This window comes from Quercus suber, unplaced genomic scaffold (assembly GCF_002906115.3).
Source record: "Quercus suber isolate HL8 unplaced genomic scaffold, Cork oak 2.0 scaffold_9, whole genome shotgun sequence".
In the NCBI taxonomy this organism is placed as follows: Eukaryota; Viridiplantae; Streptophyta; class Magnoliopsida; order Fagales; family Fagaceae; genus Quercus; species Quercus suber.
This window is the reverse complement of record NW_027069475.1, coordinates 565,643-586,325: the sequence shown is the minus strand read 5'-3', so window position 1 is coordinate 586,325 and position 20,683 is coordinate 565,643. Positions and strand designations below refer to the sequence as shown.

At 32.0% G+C, this 20,683-nt stretch overlaps 1 protein-coding gene, 1 long non-coding RNA gene and 1 pseudogene across 2 annotated transcripts; 1 reads left to right on the top strand and 2 right to left on the bottom strand.

Moving 5' to 3' along the window:
- Positions 1-6,661: 6,661 nt before the first annotated feature.
- On the bottom strand, positions 6,662-8,863 carry LOC112040484 (probable 2-oxoglutarate-dependent dioxygenase AOP1; annotated as a pseudogene).
- A 4,502-nt stretch (positions 8,864-13,365) lies between these two features.
- Positions 13,366-16,079, bottom strand: LOC136068849 (uncharacterized). The gene is made up of 2 exons (XR_010630160.1): positions 14,926-16,079; positions 13,366-13,722 (listed from the first exon to the last, which is right to left on the bottom strand). It is a non-coding gene; the product is annotated as an uncharacterized LOC136068849 (long non-coding RNA).
- Positions 16,080-17,310: 1,231 nt separating this feature from the next.
- Positions 17,311-19,602, top strand: LOC112040473 (probable 2-oxoglutarate-dependent dioxygenase AOP1). Its single transcript, XM_024073367.2, has 3 exons — positions 17,311-17,726; positions 17,905-18,226; positions 19,110-19,602. Exons 1-3 carry the CDS (start codon positions 17,362-17,364, stop codon positions 19,353-19,355), a joined length of 933 nt encoding a protein of 310 aa, XP_023929135.2. The 5' UTR covers positions 17,311-17,361; the 3' UTR covers positions 19,356-19,602.
- Positions 19,603-20,683: the final 1,081 nt, after the last annotated feature.

Here is a 20,683-nt window from a genome sequence, read left to right as displayed (position 1 = left end):
CTTAGCCCATCTTATATCTGGCCCAAGGCCCATGCCGAGGATCAAGGAACGTCTGAGAAGGAACATAGATAGCCCAAGTTGCCAAGAAACATCGCCGAGGACAATGTTGTCCTCGGCTAGCCGAGACCGTTGACAGGGAAAGTAATGAGCCACCAGGAGCAGCCTTCCTGAGCATCCAAAGAGAAAGGGCAAGTACAACGTGTCAGCCATGGAAGCATGGTGGAGGAGCAAGTCCAGAATGAACTGTCACCTCCACATTAAATGCCCACAACTAACGTCCTGACCGCATTAATGAGGAGATGACCCCTGAATAGTGCTGCCTTGGTTGCTGCAACCCACAGGAAGAATGGAAAGGCGGCTAATGGGACAAGTACTCAAGTAGCGGCCTGGTTGATCAACAAATGTAGGGCTAAGATCAATTGAGAGGGGGATATATAATGTAAAGAATCCCTCTAGAAAGAAGGAGGGAAAAATCTGAAAGAAAGAATACTATAGCAACCTGTATTCTCCCAGAAACTCTTGTATCCAATCACGAAAGAAGTAATAAAAGTCGCAAGCTCTTGAGAGAAGGGCCGAGGAGCACCATTACGCATTCTAACCCACGTTCATGCTATTCAATCCACATGCAACCATGCCTAGCTGTTGCATCCCCCCACTAGGGCCTAGTTCTTGAATTCGCTCTCTACAAATTCATTGTACTAGGCTAACTAGGCTTGAGTCCACTCTCTCAACAGTAGAAGTACTCAAACCCGGTCCCTACACTTTGTATTTGTTAAACTAACGATTAGCCCTTAGAAAATAGCAGTGTTATTGTGTGTAATGATTAAATGATAAGCGAGAGCATGAAAAAGAGAGAACACACAAAGATTTACATAGTTTGGCTTAATGGTCTACATCTATAATAAGAAAGCTTTTGACGACTACATATTATATTAAGTACTTGTTTTACCATAAACTCAATGTAGGAGCATCTGATATAATACTATTAAAGATTGAAAAATATTGTTATTTTTGGGGTAAAAATGAGTGTTAACGTTGCAGGTATGATTAAGAGGCTTGAACACAGCCAGGTCAAAAACTCTTGGAGAGACAATTGCCAATTGCACAGCGTGGATGCTCAAATACAATGAGATCGAGGGTGTGAGAGATAAGATTGACAAAAAAAAAAAATGGATTTGATATTTTGAACTTATCTTATATATATAATTTAAGTAATTCTGAATTTTATGCGAGAGAGCATGAGACACAATTGCTAAAAGTGGATGCAGCCATGTCAAGGAGTACTGTAATGATACAACACAAGGGAGATTAAAATTGACCAAAAAATATTTGATATTTTTAACTTATCCATAATCTAACTATTACCAGATATTTCAATACAAGCCATAATATGAAGTTAAACATCTTTATTCAAAATAGCAGGCAACAAGAACGTTATCATGATCAAGCAATCGGAATTACTGAAGTTGTCAACAATTTTCCTTTCAATATAAAAAAATTTAAAAAATTAAAAAAAAAAAAAAAAACTATCAAGTATAATCAATTATATAACTACTTATATTATATTATTATATCATTCGTGATGCTAGTGAAATGTGGTCGCTGCCCTTAGTAAAGCTCCGCCAATGCACTACCGGCTGATTGAACTGAACTCTTTGCTATGGAACAGGGTCCTTTTGGCTCAGGAAATGGCAGTTCAGTTGGCCATCTTCGCAATCCGATGCTTCCTCCATCATTCAAGCTATTTCCCAAGATCTCTGAGGCAGTGAATCTGGTCATCTGATTCATGGATTCAGCTTGCGAAATCGAGCTTCTTAAGTTGCTCCTTTCGACACGTGAAAAGGGCTACAACAGGGCTGCTCATGAGCTTGCCCAGTATGCAAAATGTAATAATGTCAGTTGTGTATGAAAGGTGCTTCTCCGCCTTTTTTAGATTACCTGATTCAATCAGGTCTGAGTTGATTGTTGTAGGCTGAGGCCCTGTTGTAATCCTTTTCATGTGTTATTAGTATTATACATTTTCTCCTCAAAAAAAAAAATATATATATATATATATATATAGTTTTAATAATAATAATTCATTACATTTAAATGTTATATGATAGATTAATTAATTTAATGACAAATAACAAAGGGAAGAAAATTATACTTGGGATCCCATGTGTAGGACTTCTGGCAAACTGTAATCTCAAATTTAAGTATGGACAGGGGGAGTATAACTCTGCTTTAGAAGAAAACTCGAAGTAACTCACTACATGTAAGACTTGGAGTAATCACTTCAAAAATATCAAGCTATAAAACAGTAGTAGGTGACCATAGCGGCAGATATAGAATTTAACGGGATAAAATGCTGTCATAACTCATAACCCATGTTGTTTGTAGTGAATTGTAATCTCAAATCTGTAAAAAGTAATATTAATATGCAATATTTCCTCAAATGTAGAAGAATTAATTAATTTTGATTTTCTTGAAATTTTATAATAGCATGGAGTTTATAACAAGAACATACAATTCAATGATTAGATTTTCTAAATTCACATCCAATCAAAAGATATATGAAGAGTTTGATGAGAAATTTTTTCCTTAAAGATATGTCTTTTATTAGATAAAAATCTGGATAAGAAAAAAAAACACTTCTCTGTGCTATAGAACTTATAATCTCTTGACTATTCAATAGTTCTCTGGTAAGAGTTTTTTTTTTTAGGAGAAATCTATGTGAGAGTTTAAGCACAATTCATATTTTTCCTCATAAACGGAAAAATCTTTCTATCCTTCTCTCTCAATAAACAAAACTGTAAACTATAATCAAAAGACCCAAAAGAAGGCCTCGTTTGCCCATTACGCTGTTTGAGGTTTAAGGCTTAATTATTAAACTGGACTTTTTATTTTTTAATATATATATATATATATCACTTGAATAATATTTATTTAATGTTCAATATTATAATTTGTTTACTTACTTTTTTATATGAATTCATTTAATGGTGATTGGGTTTAATTTTAATACATCCATAATTTTTTTTTAGAGTNGCAGATATAGAATTTAACGGGATAAAATGCTGTCATAACTCATAACCCATGTTGTTTGTAGTGAATTGTAATCTCAAATCTGTAAAAAGTAATATTAATATGCAATATTTCCTCAAATGTAGAAGAATTAATTAATTTTGATTTTCTTGAAATTTTATAATAGCATGGAGTTTATAACAAGAACATACAATTCAATGATTAGATTTTCTAAATTCACATCCAATCAAAAGATATATGAAGAGTTTGATGAGAAATTTTTTCCTTAAAGATATGTCTTTTATTAGATAAAAATCTGGATAAGAAAAAAAACACTTCTCTGTGCTATAGAACTTATAATCTCTTGACTATTCAATAGTTCTCTGGTAAGAGTTTTTTTTTTAGGAGAAATCTATGTGAGAGTTTAAGCACAATTCATATTTTTCCTCATAAACGGAAAAATCTTTCTATCCTTCTCTCTCAATAAACCAAACTGTAAACTATAATCAAAAGACCCAAAAGAAGGCCTCGTTTGCCCATTACGCTGTTTGAGGTTTAAGGCTTAATTATTAAACTGGACTTTTTATTTTAATATATATATATATATATATATCACTTGAATAATATTTATTTAATGTTCAATATTATAATTTGTTTACTTACTTTTTTATATGAATTCATTTAATGGTGATTGGGTTTAATTTCTATACATCCATAATTTTTTTTTAGAGTAATACTAAAAATATTATAAAAATTATTATAAAAATGCTTACAACTTGATGTGGCAATGGATTTAATTAGTGTGATTGATAATACTTTTACAAGATAATAAATGAGTATTTAAATTATCTTTTGTAATTGGTGACATATCAATTTATAAGAAATATGCCATAAAATTTGTAGTATTTATAGCATCACATAATTTTTTAGGTTTTATTAAGAGTGAAGAAAAAAATATACAACTCATATATTCTTTTAATTAAAAAGAAAATACTTATTGGCTATTGCCCTAAATTTAGAGGGCCTTCCTCTCTAGTAGGAGCCTCTAGCCAAAGGGCAACCCTTTACATATATAATATGGATTTCATTAGATGTCGCTAACTGATTAACATAATCTGGGTAAAGTTCTTCTATATCATTAAAAAAAAAAAATTAACATATTTATCCATATTTAGTTTAAGAATTTTTTTGGCCACCAAAACCTTTTTTCAATTTTTAAATGGATATGATATTACTCTTACTAGAAAATAAAGTCTTTTAAATAACTTTACGGATGAGGTTTATTTTAATATAATTTTTATTGAGTTATTTTGATTCAAGTCTAGTCATATTGCCAATATTCAGTGTCATTATATTTTTTAGTTGACAACAATATTATATACACAAGGACTAGTCCAAATTACAAAAAACTTACAATTCCGATCATTTTGTATTTTCTATTTACATGACAATCAAACAAAAGAATATGTTATTGATGAGATTTTAAATCATAATAATGTGTACTCCATCATTTTGAAGTTTTTGCATAATCAACAATATCTGTATCCAAACACAAGCTATGAGTCGTTGTTGATGTTCAGACTTGGAGAGTGTATTTCCACTAATTTATATTGTCAGGTACATCTTGAAATGCAAAATTTTGCAACAAATTGAGTCCATGTAAAAGTGAATAACCATGCATATGGATGGACCAAATTCAAGAATCATCAAGTTCTTGATGTCAGGAGACATTTATTTATGAGTAATATCGAGCACATACAATTTTATTCATTCACATATTCTTATTGGAAGCCCTACAAGCTTCTGAAAGACACTTTTGAAATTAGAAGAAAGCAAGTCACTATATAACTGACCACACACTGCATTGAAATTTGAAATAAATCAAGCAAGAGACGAGTTTCTTTGGACTGAAAGAGTACGTTCAACTTCTAACACCACAATAGCCAATAGGCATGGATAGGAACTACTTCTTTTCGTTGAACAATTGATGGCATGTGTGTATGGGCATAATCATTAAGATTTAAGGGCTTGTATAGTAAAGGGCGTTGTTCATCAACAAATTCTTCTGGCACACATATTGTCTTACTGTTGTATGAAACCAACCCAAGTGAGTATCTCGTCTCAGAATTTTCACTCAATATAACACGATGGATGCAAGCTTTTATCCTGTCATTGCTCCACACCTTGGTCAATCAAAACATGCATAAGTCAATTTCATTGGATACGATCTTGTAAAGAATAATATAACATATTTGGAAAAGTACAATATTGGAAAGCTAAATTAGCTGAAGCTTCTTTCTTTTTTTGAGAAAAATAAATTGACTGAATTTGTTTCAGAATCATACAGATTTTGAAAATACTTCTAATTAATTGATTGCTCCACAAAGACCTAAGTTTTGTAAATGACAAAATTTAAGTACAGTATTTTAGGTATTGTTTTTTAGGTTTTTCTCTTAAGATTCAGTCATATAACTACTTAATTAAAAAATACACTTCCATCTCATAAAAAAAAATCCACATAGCAAAATTTTAAGAAATAAACTTAAAAAACAGCACCTAAGTACTGTACTTAAGTCTAGCCCGAAGATAAATATGGGTTTATTTTTTTGTTTTTTTGGTTGACACTACTGATTAATTTGAAATTGAAATTGTTTATATTTGGGAGGAATGACGCTGACCCTATTTTTTAGGGTTATTATTAATTTTATTTTTTTGAATCCAATTCTCAATTTATGGGACGGCGGCAGAATTAATTTTAAGAGAATCACGATGGTTGTTGTTCATTCATTTTTCTTTTCTTTTTTTTGCTTCCAAATCGGGTAAGCAAATATTAGTAGAATTTATAATTTTGTAGATGATTTTAAAGGAAGCTTTAAGGGGTCATGCCCCTGCCCCTCCCTTTGTATACTAAAACTCTATTAATTTAGGATTTAACTTACTATATATACCTATATTATAGTTCATTGTAACACTTGATTTGTATTACATTCTCATATATATTAAAGTTGTAGCCCTTAAGAATTTATTCAATAGATATAGGCCATTAGAATGAACCATGTAAACTTCATGTTCAATTGTGTTTTAAATTTTATACTTCCCTCATCTGTATATATTCTAGTATATTAACATGGTTATGTCAATGCTAATATTTAACATGTGATAATTAAATTCACGTAATCATCAAGTTCTTGATGTCAAAAGAATTTATTTATGGGCAATATCCCATGCATAAAATTTTATTCATACATATATTCTTATTGAAAGCCCTTCAAAAGTTCAAATGAAAAATATCAACAGACACTTCTGATAGAAAAGAATGAACAGACACTTCTGTGAGTAAGATTAGAATTAAAAGGAAAGACATGCAAAAAAAATGGTAAGGAACCCGATAATGTGATGATTAAAATCATCAAGTTCTTGATATCACAAATATTTATTTATGAGTAATATTGAGTACATAAATTTTTATGTAATCATATATTCTTATTGAAATCCCTTTAAAGGAAAATAACCATATGCCAAATTATAAATAAAGCCATAAATAGACACTTCTTCTACACACTTTTGAAATTAGAAGAAACCAAAGTCACCATATAAGTGACCACACACTACATTAAAATAACAACCGAGAGATGCGTCTTTTTGGACTGAGAGTTTAAACTCCACAAAAGACTTTGAGAGAAAGTTCTTTTTGATAAGCGATTAGTCTTTTTATTATCAGCACATCTTGAAGATTTAATGCACCAGGATCCCATCAGCGATTAGTCTTTTTTGTTCTTGAGCATAGTCACGAAGATTTAATGGCTTGTAGTGTAAGGGATGCTCTTCATCGACTAATTCTTCTGGCACAGATATCGTCTTATTGTTGTGCGAAAACAACCCAAGTGAATATCTTGTCTCAAGATTTTCAGCCAACAAAACTCGATGGATGCAAGCTTTTATCCTATCATTGCTCCATTCCTTGGTCAAGCAAAACATGCATCCATCAATTCCATTGAATATGATCTTGTAAAGCATATCATAACATATTGGTACAATATTGGAAAGCTAAATAAACCGGAGTTGTTATAGATTGCGAAAATACTTAAATTGATCACACCATTAAGACAGAACAATAAATTAACAATCTACTTCCAAATTTACGTAGTTTTGTAACAAAGTAGAATGATAATTATTTTCTCTAATTTCCAAAAAAGTTCTATGTTCAGAGCTAACGAATCGAGTAACTGAACATTCACCTCGATCTTACTTCTCTATTTTGGTTAAGAGGAGTGAGAAAAAGTAAAGTTTTCCGTGAAGAAAATCTAGACCTTGAAATTTGGGTAGCTTATAATAAGTAATTTGGAAAACTATGATTAATCTTTATTTATTGTCCGCTTATGAATTCACAAGGCTAATTTCCAACAAGATAAGATAAATACCAACTTCTGATAATTTATCTAATAAAACTAATCATAATCCTTCATAGTTTAAATTATAGACTTATTTTAATATATCACAACAAATTCGTAATTAAAAGATCTAACATATTTGAATTTATTTTATTTGTTTATAAATATTATAAATTTTGAACCTATAGCAACCTTGCGCTTTATTATCGGTTTAAAATGTCAATTTATTTTTGTTATGGTGAATATTTGTTCTCAAGCCCTTATTGGATAATAATGGATTTTAACAATTAAACTAACTAAAACTAATAATATATTGAATTAAACGTGACAAACTACAAATATTACTTATCCAATTCAATACTAAATATTCAACACTACATTCTATACATTATGCTTCCTTATTTTTTTATTGATTTTCCATCAATAGAATTAATATTTTTTTGTGTGACTCTCTTATTCTTAAATATTCCTACATAGGATAGTAAAAAGAAATAAATAAATAAAGAGAGGAATATCTATAGCAATTTTGCAAGAGCAAGCAATATTATTTAAACCATAATTTGCTTATAGTAGTTGCCCATCTGGAGTCCATCACCTAACAAGAATATAAAGGATGAAGGGGAGGGATCAAAATCAATCCATTCATCATCCTTTGTTTTTATCTCCAAACCCTTTACACGATTTTGGTGAAGTATGGTGGTAAAGTGCTTGTCCGTGTGGTTGTCAAGGCCATTGTTGCTCCCAGTTTTCTGAGGTTCATTATATTTTCGAATGCCGAAACTGTGAGTAGTTGATTCCATGTGAGATAGTCATAGTAATCCCCCACGCCATAATTTTCAAATACCATTTTTGTCACCATTTTATCTAATTCCGCCATCAGCTTCACATATGAATCAGTACTTTCGCTAACCAAGACAAAACACATCAAAAAGTGTTACTATTACGTTGTACATGGTTTTAAAAATTTTAAGTAAGTAAATAAATTTTTTTTTTAAAAAGAAAAGGAAAAAAAAAAGGACATAAGCTATTAGAGAATGCAGCGATTTTATTATTTTATTATAGTTAAAAATAGAAGAAGATAAGATTTTGATTAGGTTATCACTGGACGTGATGATTCCCATTGGGCCAGAAGATATCGGTAAACTCTTGAGTTACATCTGTGGAGGTTGCATTATCAATCACCAGGCGTTCGTACTTAGGAGAAGAGAAATAGCCATGGAAAGGCCTTTCAAAAGAGAATTTCATTTTGGTTTCTGTGGGGAACTCAAACAACTTTCCAATGTGCTAAAGATTGTGTTGTGAAGCTCTGAAGGAATTTTATTGCTAAGCTCCACTACAAAACAACCGTATTCTTCAAGTGCATGGCAAACATCTTTGCGAGCTGAGAACCATGTATTTGTAACAGGTTTCAGGTCCAAGTTGGAGAGATCGACAACTGGAATCTTGGCTTGTGTTTTGGTAGCCATGATTTTGACTTGTGTTTTGAGGGTCGCAAAGGCAAAACTGTGCAATGCATTGGTATACTATACAATGCTGTGTTATTTACAGATGTCAGTCTTCAAAGATTGAGAATTGGTAAAAATGATCACAGCTGTGACTAACTAATTAACAGAGCCGGCGTTGATTGGCATAGTATACTTCTTACAATTCTTAAATCTAGTCAACAAATATCCAGTATTTTCACATGGATAGGAAAAACTAGTAACCAAACAACATTTTCCATGTCTAATCTTATCACTTATCAAGCACTTCGCTTAACCGCTTGACTCCTCCTGGAACGACGGCGACCTTTCAGCAAAGACTCATAATTAAAAAATTGCTTGCGATAACTCCGTAGTCCCCCGTCACTTCTCGAAACCATATATCTAATTAAAAAATTGCTTGCGAAAACTCCGTAGTCCTCTGTCACTTCTCGAAACCATATCTAATTAAAGAATTTAACTGGTTTTAAAAATCTTCGTTTCTTATATAATATTGTATAAGCAATGTAATCCTCAAAAAAAAAAAAAAAAAAAAAAAAAAAACAGGTTGAACCCAGTGGTAACTAATACCGGTATAACACGTCCCATGAACCCTGTGGAGCACTAATTCACTAAGTTTTGTGTATTATTGCAGTTGTTATTTTTATTTTTTTATTTTTTAATTATAAAACGTGAGATTGCAATATTAAATATTATTATTTTGAACAGGTTTAATTATTAAGAAAAAGTGGAAACTTAACAGCATTTTGTCCACTTTTTAAATTGGATTGATCTCACTAAAAGTGGCCAAATGTTGTCCACTTTTAGTGAGTCTATTAGAAAGTGGACAACATTATCAAATTTTAAGAGAAAAGTGGACAACATTTGGCCACTTTTGGAGAGAAGCCTTGAGAAAGTGGACAACGATGTTTACCTTTAAATGAAAAGTGGACAATGCTATCCACCTTTAAGAGAAAATGTAGACAATGTTGTTCACTTTTAAGAGAATGTGGACAATGCTATTCACCCTTAAGAGAAATAATGTACAAAGATGTTCACCCTTAAGAGAAAATGTGGACAACAATGTCCGCCTTTAAGAGAAAATGTGGACAACGATGTTCACCTTGAAGCAATTTGGACGGGTATGCCTAGAAGCTCCACAGTGATGACAAAAGTGAGGGTTCTTAGGAGTTTCTCTCTTCTTAGGTGTAGAAGTCACAACAAGTTTTGACTTGGGCACCACCTTGACCTGTTTCTCAACTTTTGATTCTTTTATCGCGGGATCGGCAATTTTCACAGTTTGAGGAACAAAACGAGAACCAGTGGTCAAAGCATAAGAAGTATTATTACTCTTATCAAATCCTAAACCAGTTTTGTCAGAGCTAAATTTTTGAGAATTTAAAATATCATCAAGTTTTGATTCAAAAATTCTATCTAGCTTTGCTCTAGTCAACAACAAATGAGTTTCAATATCCTTTATTTTTTTCAAACAAAGACACATTTTCCTTTTTCAACACAGAAATCAAAGTAGTCTTTTCACTCAATTTTCGGCAAGATTAACATTCTCCATTTTCAATTCATTTAATTTAGACTAAGCAACTTTTTAATTCTTTTCAGAACGAGCTGCAGTTACACAAAGCTTATTATAAATATCTTGTAGATCAACATCGTCATCAAGAATGACATCAATTTCAACTTTAAGTTCAAATTAAGTTGTCTTTCTCATTTTCCTCAGAGATAGCCACAAAGGCTGTAAAGTTTCCCTCTTGATCTTTGTCAGAGTCAGCAAACTCTCTATCACTAAGTGTATCTGCAAGAGCTTTTCCTTTGCTTCTCAAGTATGTGGGACATTCAGTCTTGTAATGTCCAAAACCTTGACAGCCAAAACATGGTTGACTCAAGGAGTTGTTAACCAGATTTATTTGATTTATCTTTAGAGGATTTCAAATTTTCTGTTTGTTCCTTTTTGGGTGGCCCAGTTTTTTTGAGTTATTTGAAATCCTTTATTTCTAGAATTTCTCATAAATCTCTTAAACTGCTTAGCAAGATAAGCAGCATCACTGGAGCCTAATTCATCATCAGAAGAGTCAACTTCATCAACAGATTTCAAGGCAATGGACTTTTGTTTATTATATCTAGTAAAATCTAATTCATAGGTCTAAAGGGATCCAACCAACTCTTCCATAGGAATAGTATCAATATCTTTACTTTCAGTAATGGCTGTGAACTTAGGTCTGAAATCATCAGTCAAGGATCTCAAAATCTTTCTAACAATCTTAGGACTATCATAAACTTCTCCTAAATTAAAGGCAGAGTTTACAATGTCATTAAGTTTGGCATAAAAATCATCAAAAGATTCATCTTCTGACATTTTTATGTTTTCAAATTTTGTTTTCAGTTGTTGAAGCTTGTTAATTTTAACTGCTTTAGTTCCCTCAAGAGTAGCTTCTAGAATAGTCCATGTAGTTTTAGCCACCTCAACATTTGAGATTTTCTTAAATTGCTTGGAAGAAACACCATTGAATATTGCATTCAAGGCTTTGCTATTATAATTAGCTACATCAATTTGTTCATCATACCATTGATCTACAAGAGTAGCTGGTTTAGTCAACCCATTTTCAACAAACAACCGAACTTTTTCATCTAAAGACTTGAGAAAAGCTCTCATTCTAATTTTCTAGTATGCATAGTTGTTGCCATCAAACATAGGAGGCACAATCAAGGAATGGCCATGATCAATGACAATCTAGGGTCAAGGATCAACTCACAACAGGTAGTTGAACAAGGAGTTAACCTACTCTGATACCAATTGTTAGGGTTTTAGGCCCTAGTTAAGTCAGATACAATCAGTTTTCTAACCATTTAATTAAAGTATTTAATTAAGTAATTAAATCTGAATTAAACAAACATTACACAATCACAAACCACATGACACCAAGAATGATGACCTAGGAAAACTTATGAAATTGTGATTTCAAAATAAAAAAATATGGGGAGGATTTAACCTAAACAATCCTCAAGGCAACGTTTCACTAATAGAATTGAAGTTTATACAATAGACTTAAACCTAAATCTATTGCTACCTCATGTAGTACTTACTAACGTGATCACGCGTAGCTCTAAATCCACAGACTCTTCTAATAAGAAACTATTGCGCACAAACCACAAGTTTGTGCCTTTGAGACTCCACTCAAAGATTTAGATCAACTATAGTTGATTTGATTTCAGCAACTTCCCTCTAAAGGCAAAATTTTTGTTTGCACAAGGTCTCCAACTATAGTTTCAAAAGGGTTTGGAAAACTCCAGATCTATGTACAAAATACTCCCTCTTGAACTACTGAAAATGTGCTCTAGGGTTTTCATTTAAATATCCTTAAGATCCATCAAAACCCTAGATCCAATGGCTAAGAAAGAAAGTGAGATTTCAGATCTGCACGAATCTCAATTGGTCGAGAATAAGTGAGACTGTTTTCTGTACTTATTTTTTCTTACTTGCTTGAGTCTTCAATTGTGCAGAACTTTATCTGTTTTGTTTCTGAATATTTCTAGACTAAACACTAGGGAAAAAAAAAAAAAAAACACACTAAGTTCTAAAGGTTACAATTTGGTCATAGTTGCCAACCTAAAAATATAGACTTTGCACCCCTTTGACAATCCATGACAAAACCAACATACAATTAAGACTCAAAACAATTAGCCATAAACTCACAACTCTACAAATTTAACATACTTCTAGAAAGCTGCAAAAAGAAGAATGTATGTCTTGAATATAGAGTGTACCTATTTTCCTGAAACACTAAACAAACAGATAAATGCGTGTGTATAGAGATATAGACAGATAATGTCACACCCCAAACCCAAAAGGGTCCAAAGCATGAGAAAAAACCATCAAGAGACAAAATGTAGGAGATTTTTTTCTTTTCTTTTCTTTTCCACATGATAAGAATATATTACCATACTGAAATTTCCACATTACAAGTCAAAGTTCTATAGTACATTTACAAACAATAACTAAAAATCAAGTGCCTCCAATAATACCTAAATATATTATAAAACTCCAAATGGATTACAGAAGGTCACAATCTTATCAAGAATAGACAACCTCAAAATCGAATCTAGGCTTACCATGCCTAAGGCTAACAAATCTTAAGTGCCCAACCTCCAATAGAATTAATTACGGCCTTGTTGAACATAGCAATATTGAGTCACTAGCCATTTACAACAAAAATCCCCTAATTTAACATAGCACTTGAATTACCACCAAATAAAGTAAGATTCATACCCAAGGTATAGATAATTGATCTTGAAAACTGTTAGAGTATGTGATGAGCTAAAGCCTAGTAAGTAGCATAATTAATGGGGGTGAGGGAAATGCAAGTTTCATGATAATGAGCATTTTACAAAATATGCTATAATTTTGGAATTTCCATTTAATTTATGCAAAAAAAAAAAAAAAATCATTAAAAACAGGACAAGAATGATAGAAATAATATAGCACCAAGCTCCCCAAAATAAATATGAAACTATATTTTATTCACTATGAGCCATAAAAGTATCCAATACCATTTCAAAACCAGAAACCTCACCCAAGGTTTCATAAAGACAGAAATGTCACCAAGACACCATACCGCCACAGACAGGTCAGAGCCCAAACACACTAGCATGATATATACCTCTTTTGGCATGTGGTCTATCGGCCCTGTCTAGCCTCACTCACACCTTCAAGGATTTACTTATCCCCCTTATGGACAGCTGGGGATAACTCACCATGTAGCACCTCTTTTGCATGTGGTCTCTTGGCCCTGCCTAGCCTCACCCACACACTCAAGGATTTACTTGTGTCATGCAAAGTGAGAGCCTCCAACCTAGCTTGTCGTCACAAAAACGAGGTAATCACATGTCATAAAGACGGGGTAATCACTAACATCATAGCATAGGGGTAAACCCACATCAAAAGCTCATAAGTTAAATGTATTCAAAATATATAGTTTACTTCCAAGTAGTTTCATAAGATATTTCAATAACCAAAATTTCACAATATTCTCAAAGTCCTCAAAACCATTTCTTGTCCAAAACATTTTGCATCAATTTCCCAAATAATACAAGACAAGATAAGAACCTTTTAATTTTCCAACATACCATAAAATCCATGAATTCCTTATCAAAGATTAAATCAAAGATGCTCATATTTTCCATGTCAACAATTCATCCATTTCCCCATATGCAATATTAAACATGATGCGCTTTTTATATATAATCATATATAATAGGGTCACAACACAACACTTTCTAAGAAAACACAATCCAACAAATAATTTTCCGAAATGTGGTTGACCCAAAAATAATGTTTATACAACATGGTTATTTTTCAAAAATCCTATTAAAAAGCTACTTATCTTGCAACCTACAAAAAACTTAATTCTCTAATCTCCAAAGGAGATTAGCTAAAATCTAAACAATATCAAGCAAACATATCACGATAGTATAAAGCTTGACATTGCGTCTAGTTATGAATTAGAGATCGCTAAATAAGCAATTAATTAGGCAACTTAAGTATTTAACCTTACAAGCAATGTATCCCACTTCCAAAGTTACCCAACAATTTAATTCACAAGGTATAGACTCCAATTTATAAAATTAACTCATTCAAGATCATCTCCCTAATACTAAAATCTTAACAATTATATAAATAGTTCCCACAAAATTTACACAACATCATCAAGAGTCCCATGAAACCAAAATCACAATATCGTCCAACACAAACCATTTAAATCTTTAACTAGTTCCAAATAAACTCAATAGTAATGGAAAAATTAGATCTACTAACTATCACATTATATAACTCAAAACCCCTAAATTTTCACCATAAATAAACCTTAGATAGCCATCATTTATAAGACCATAAACCCACTCATCAAATAAATCCACCAATTCAAAAATCCATACACATAATAACAAAAATATCACCCAAGAAGCTCATATATCACTTGAATATCATTTTCAAAGCTTAGATTAAAAGAACCTCAAGCAAAAGTATAAAACCCACCAAAAAGATTAGGAATTTTTACCTCAAATAAAAGGGATGAGTGAGCCTTAGTTTTTTCTTATAGAGTTTTCCAGCGAACCTTACCGGAAAAATGTTGAAGGTGGCTGTGAGATCAGCACCAGTGAGAGAGTGAAAGAGAGATGTAGAGAGTAGTGTATGTGGATGTGTTTGGGCTTGAATGTGAAAAAAAAAAAAAAAAAAGAGGCAACCCCTTCACTAGCCGGCCAAGGGAGAGAGAGCAAGCTGTTTTGTGAGAATTGAGTGGTGGGGAACAAATGGGGTAGGTGGGCTCATGTGTGAGCCATAAAAAAAATTCTAACCCTTTTTTTTTAAGCTTGTGGCGTTATAGATAAAACTTATTACAATGCTATAGAGAAACTAAAAAGTTTGAATAAGAGCATATGTGAAGTATACTTAGCCTGATTCCAGATTTGTTAGAGTAAACATAACCAAGGCTAAAACAAAATAGGTACAAACCAACCAAATTGTTCTTAACATAAATTAAATAAAAAATTAAAAAAAGCAGCTCCCCCTTTTTGTCATGATGCTTAAAGGTGTCACTCATCTTCATCACTAAATTCTACTATATCATTACCTTGACCGGATGAAGAAGCACCACCAAAAGGTCTCACTACCCTCGCCAAATCATCAATATTATCAGCCATTGAGGATATAACCTGTCCATGTTCTAACTGTGTGTCCATGATCACATTCACATGTTGATTAAGCAATTGCAATTGTGCCATGATAGCTTCAAGAGAGGCACCCCGTCGCATTGGTGGTGCATAAGTAGCAGGTGGAGGAACATTTGCTGGTTGTTGTGGTTCATCATCTGAATCTTCATAATCATCCACCCCTAAAGTACTTCGTTATCTCTTATCACCCTTATTTTTGGTTAATTGTGCCTGCATTTTCTTTAGAGTACTAGAACCAAAAACTGATCTAGGCTTGAGTTCTATGAAAGGTGTAGGTAGATAGAAGCCTAAATGAATAAGAATACGAGTGATAGAGATAGGCAGATATAGATTATGACGGTAGTCATGAGAGTAATACACACCGAACAGAGACTGACACGAAATGGAAGGAAGATCTATGGGAACATCTGTGAGAAGAGCATAAAGGAGATTATTAGCTCTTTCAATGGTAATAGTGTTACCATGAGAAAGGGGATTGAGATTAGATCCAATGATTTTGTTCAGAAGACGGACTTCATCAGTAAAAGCTCACTGTTTCTTTAAAAGTGGATATTGTTGTCCACTTCCTATCTTAAATGTGAACATCGTTATCCACTTTTTCTCTTAAAAGTGGACAACTTTGTCCACTTTCTTATGGCTTCTCTCCAAAAGTGGCCAAATGTTGTCCACTTTTCTCTTAAAATTTGATAATGTTATCCACTTTCTTATAGACTCACTAAAAGTGGACAACATTTGGCCACTTTTAGTGAGAATCCAATTAAAAAAGTGGACAAAATACTGTTTAAGTTTCCACTTATTCTTAATACTTAAACTTATTCAAAATAATAATAATTAATTTTGCAATCTCACATTTTATAATTGGGTCATGCTAATGAGTGTCTTAAGGACACTTATTAATAATCTATTTTAAGAAAGTTTTAACACTATTTTTATAGGAAATGAAAAAAGCTATTAAAACATTAATTTTTTTTTCTCATAAAAACTTTCTTTAACTAGATTCTTAACCAGTACCCTAAAGATACTCGTTAGCATTTCTCTTTATAATTAAAAAAAAAAACAAAAAAAAACAAAAAAAAAAAAAAACAAAAACAAAACAGCACAACAAGCATTTCTCTTTATAATTAAAAAAAAAAACAAAAAAAAACAAAAAAAAAAAAAAACAAAAACAAAACAGCACAACTGCAATAATACACAAAACTTGTGGATTAGTGCTCCACTGGGTTCACGGGACGTGATATACCGTTATTAGTTACCACTGGGTTCAACCTGTTATTTTTTATTTTATTTATTTATTTATTTATTTATTGAGGATTACATTGCTCACACAATATTATATAAGAAAGGTAGAGTTTGAAACCAGTTAAATTATTTAATTTGATATGGTTTCGAGAAGTGACAGAGGACTACGGAGTTTTCGCAAGCATGAGTCTTTGCTGAAAGGTCGCCGTTGTTCCAGGAGGAGTCAAGCGGTTAAGCGAAGTGCTTGATAAGTGATAAGATTAGACATGGAAAATGTTGTTTGGTTACTAGTTTTTTCAATCCATGTGAAAATACGGTATATTTGTTGACTAGATAACCCAGGTCTTGTATGCCAATCAAAGCCGGTTCTCTTAATTAGTTAGTCACAGCTGTGATCATTTTTACCAATTCTCAATCTTTGACCACTGACATCTATAAATAACACAGCGTTGCATTGCATTGCATTGCATACCACTGCATTGCACAGTTTTGCCTTTGCAACCCTCAAAACACAAGTCAAAATCATGGCAACCAAAACACAAGCCAAGATTCCAGTTGTTGATCTCTCCAACTTGGACCTGAAACCTGGTACAAATACATGGTTCTCAGCTCGCAAAGATGTTTGCCGTGCACTTGAAGAATGCGGTTGTTTTGTAGTGGAGATTAGCAATAAAATTCCTTCAGAGCTTCACAACACAACCTTTAGCACATTTGGAAAGTTGTTTGAGTTCCCCACAGAAACCAAAATGAAATTCACTTCTGAAAGGCCTTTCCATGGCTATTTCTCTTCTCCTACGTACGAACGCCTGGTGATTGATAATGCAACCTTCACAGATGTAACTCAAGAGTTTACCAATATCTTCTGGCCCAATGGGAATCATCATGTCCGGTGATAACCTAATCAAAATCTTATCTTCTTCTATTTTTTAACTATAAGAAGATAATAAAATCACAGTATTCTCTAATGGCTTGTCTTTTTTTTTTCTTTTTTCTTTTTCTTTAAAAAAAAAAAAAAAACCATGTACAACGTAACAGTAACACTTTTTGATGTGTTTTCTCTTGTTTAGGGAAAGTACTGATTCATATGTGAAGCTGATGGCGGAATTAGATAAAATGGTGACAAAAATGGTATTTGAAAATTATGGCGTGGGGGATTACTATGACTCTCACATGGAATCAACTACTCACAGTTTCGGCATTATAAAATATAAAGAACCTCAGAAAACTGGGAACAACAGTGGCCTTGGCATTCACACGGACAAGCACTTTACCACCGTAATTCACCAAAATCGTGTGAAGGGTTTGTTGATAAAAACAGAAGATGGTGAATGGATTGATTTTGATCCCTCCCCTTCATCCTTTATATTCATGGCAGGTGATGGACTCCAGGTGGGCAATTACTATACGCAAATTATGGTTTAAATTGCTTGCTCTTGCAAAATTGCTATAGATATTCCTCTCTTTATTTATTTATTTCTTTTTACTATCCTATGTAGGAATATTTAAGAATAAGAGAGTCACACAAAAAAATATTAATTCTATTGATGGAAAATCAATAAAAATATAAGGAAGCATAATGTATAGAATGTAGTGTTGAATATTTAGTATTGAATTGGATATTTTAAACCGATAATAAAGCGCAAGGTTGCTATAGGTTCAAAATTTATAATATTTATAAACAAATAAAATAAATTCAAATATGTTAGATCTTTTAATTACGAATTTGTTGTGATATATTAAAATAAGTGTATAATTTAAACTATGAAGGATTATGATTAGTTTTATTAGATAAATTATCAGAAGTTAGTATTTATCTTATCTTGTTGGAAAATAGCCTTGTGAATTCATAAGCGGACAATAAATAAAGATTAATCATAGTTTTCCAAATTACTTATTATAAGCTACCCAAATTTCAAGGTCTAGATTTTCTTCACGGAAAACTTTACTTTTTCTCACTCCTCTTAACCAAAATAGAGAAGTAAGATCGAGGGGAATGTTCAGTTACTCGATTCGTTAGCTCCGAACATAGAACTTTTTTGGAAATTAGAGAAAATAATTACTGTATCATTCTACTTCGTTACAAAACTACGTAAATTTGGAAGTAGATTGTTAATTTATTGTTTTGTCTTAATGGTGTGATCAATTTAAGTATTTTCGCAATCTATATCAACTCCGGTTAATTTAGCTTTCCAATATTGTACCAATATGTTATGATATGCTTTACAAGATCATATTTAATGGAATTGATGGATGCGTGTTTTGCTTGACCAAGGTATGGAGCAATGATAGGATAAAAGCTTGCATCCATCGAGTTTTGTTGGCTGAAAATCTTGAGACAAGATATTCACTTGGGTTGTTTTCGCACAACAATAAGACGATATGTGCGCCAGAAGAATTAGTCGATGAAGAGCATCCCTTACACTACAAGCCAATAAATCTTCGTGATTATGCTCAAGAACAAAATAGACTAGTCGCTTATCAAAAAGAACTTTCTCTCAAAGTCTATTGTGGTGTTTAAACTCTCAGTCCAAAAAGACGCATCTCTCGGTTGTACGTTATTTCAATGTAGTGTGTGGTCACTTATATGGTGACTTTGGTTTCTTCCAAATTTCAAAAGTGTGTAGAAGAAGTGTCTATTTATGGCTTTATTTATAATTTGGCATATGGTTATTTTCCTTTAAAGGGATTTCAATAAGAGTAATGATAACATAAAAATTTATGTACTCAATATTACTCATAAATAAATATTTGCGATATCAAGAACTTGATGATTTTAATCATCACATTATTGGTTTCCTTACCAGTTTTTTTGCATGTCTTTTCTTTTAATTCTAATCTTACTCACTGAAGTGTCTGTTCATATTTTTCATTTGAACTTTTAAAGGGCTTTCAATAAGAATATATGTATGAATAAAATTATGTACGGGATATTGCTCATAAATAAATGTCTTTTGAAATCAAGAACGTGATGATTACGTGAATTTAATTATCACATGTTAAATATTAGTTTTGAAGTTTACATATTTCAGCCTAACGGCCTACGTTTATGGAGGAAACCCTTAAAGGTTACAATTTTAATATATGAGAGTGTAATACAAATCAAGTGTTACAATGAATTATAACATGGGTATATATAGTAGACTAAACTTTAAACTAATAGATTTCTACTACAAGTAGGTGACTTGTTTTCTGCACAATGTATGACTAGGCTTGGGCCTATTACATTGGACTAATATAACATTATTGATTTTTTTAACCATTTTTTTTTTCATGTCTTTTTTTTCATTTAAATTTGTATAATGATACTTAAAAGGTTTCAAAATGATGCTAATAATGATACAATGGATGGATAATGTTGATGATTATCTTATACCATGTTAAAAATGATAAAATATAGATGTCAAATTAAATCTGACCCAAAAAAATAGAAAAAAAGAAGTTGAAGTATAAACCAGAGAATACACAAAAATAGTGAACATGAGAACATGAAACCTTAAAAGGGCTACGTCTGTATTATATAAGAGTGTAGTACAAATCATACGTTACAATAAGCCCAACATGGGTATATATTATATATATATATTAGGCTAAACCTTATGGCTAATAGACTTTTAGTACAAGTATGAGACTTGGCTTGCACAAAAAGTAGGATTAGGCTTGGCTAATATATTGTGTAAGCCAAGTCTCCTACTTGTACTAAAAATCTATTAATTATAAGATTTAGCATATTATATTGGAATAATATATATCTAATAGATAATAAATTTGGTCCATCCATATGCATGGTTTTTTCTCTTTACATCATTATATGGACTCAATTTGTTGCAAAATTTTACACTCCAAAGT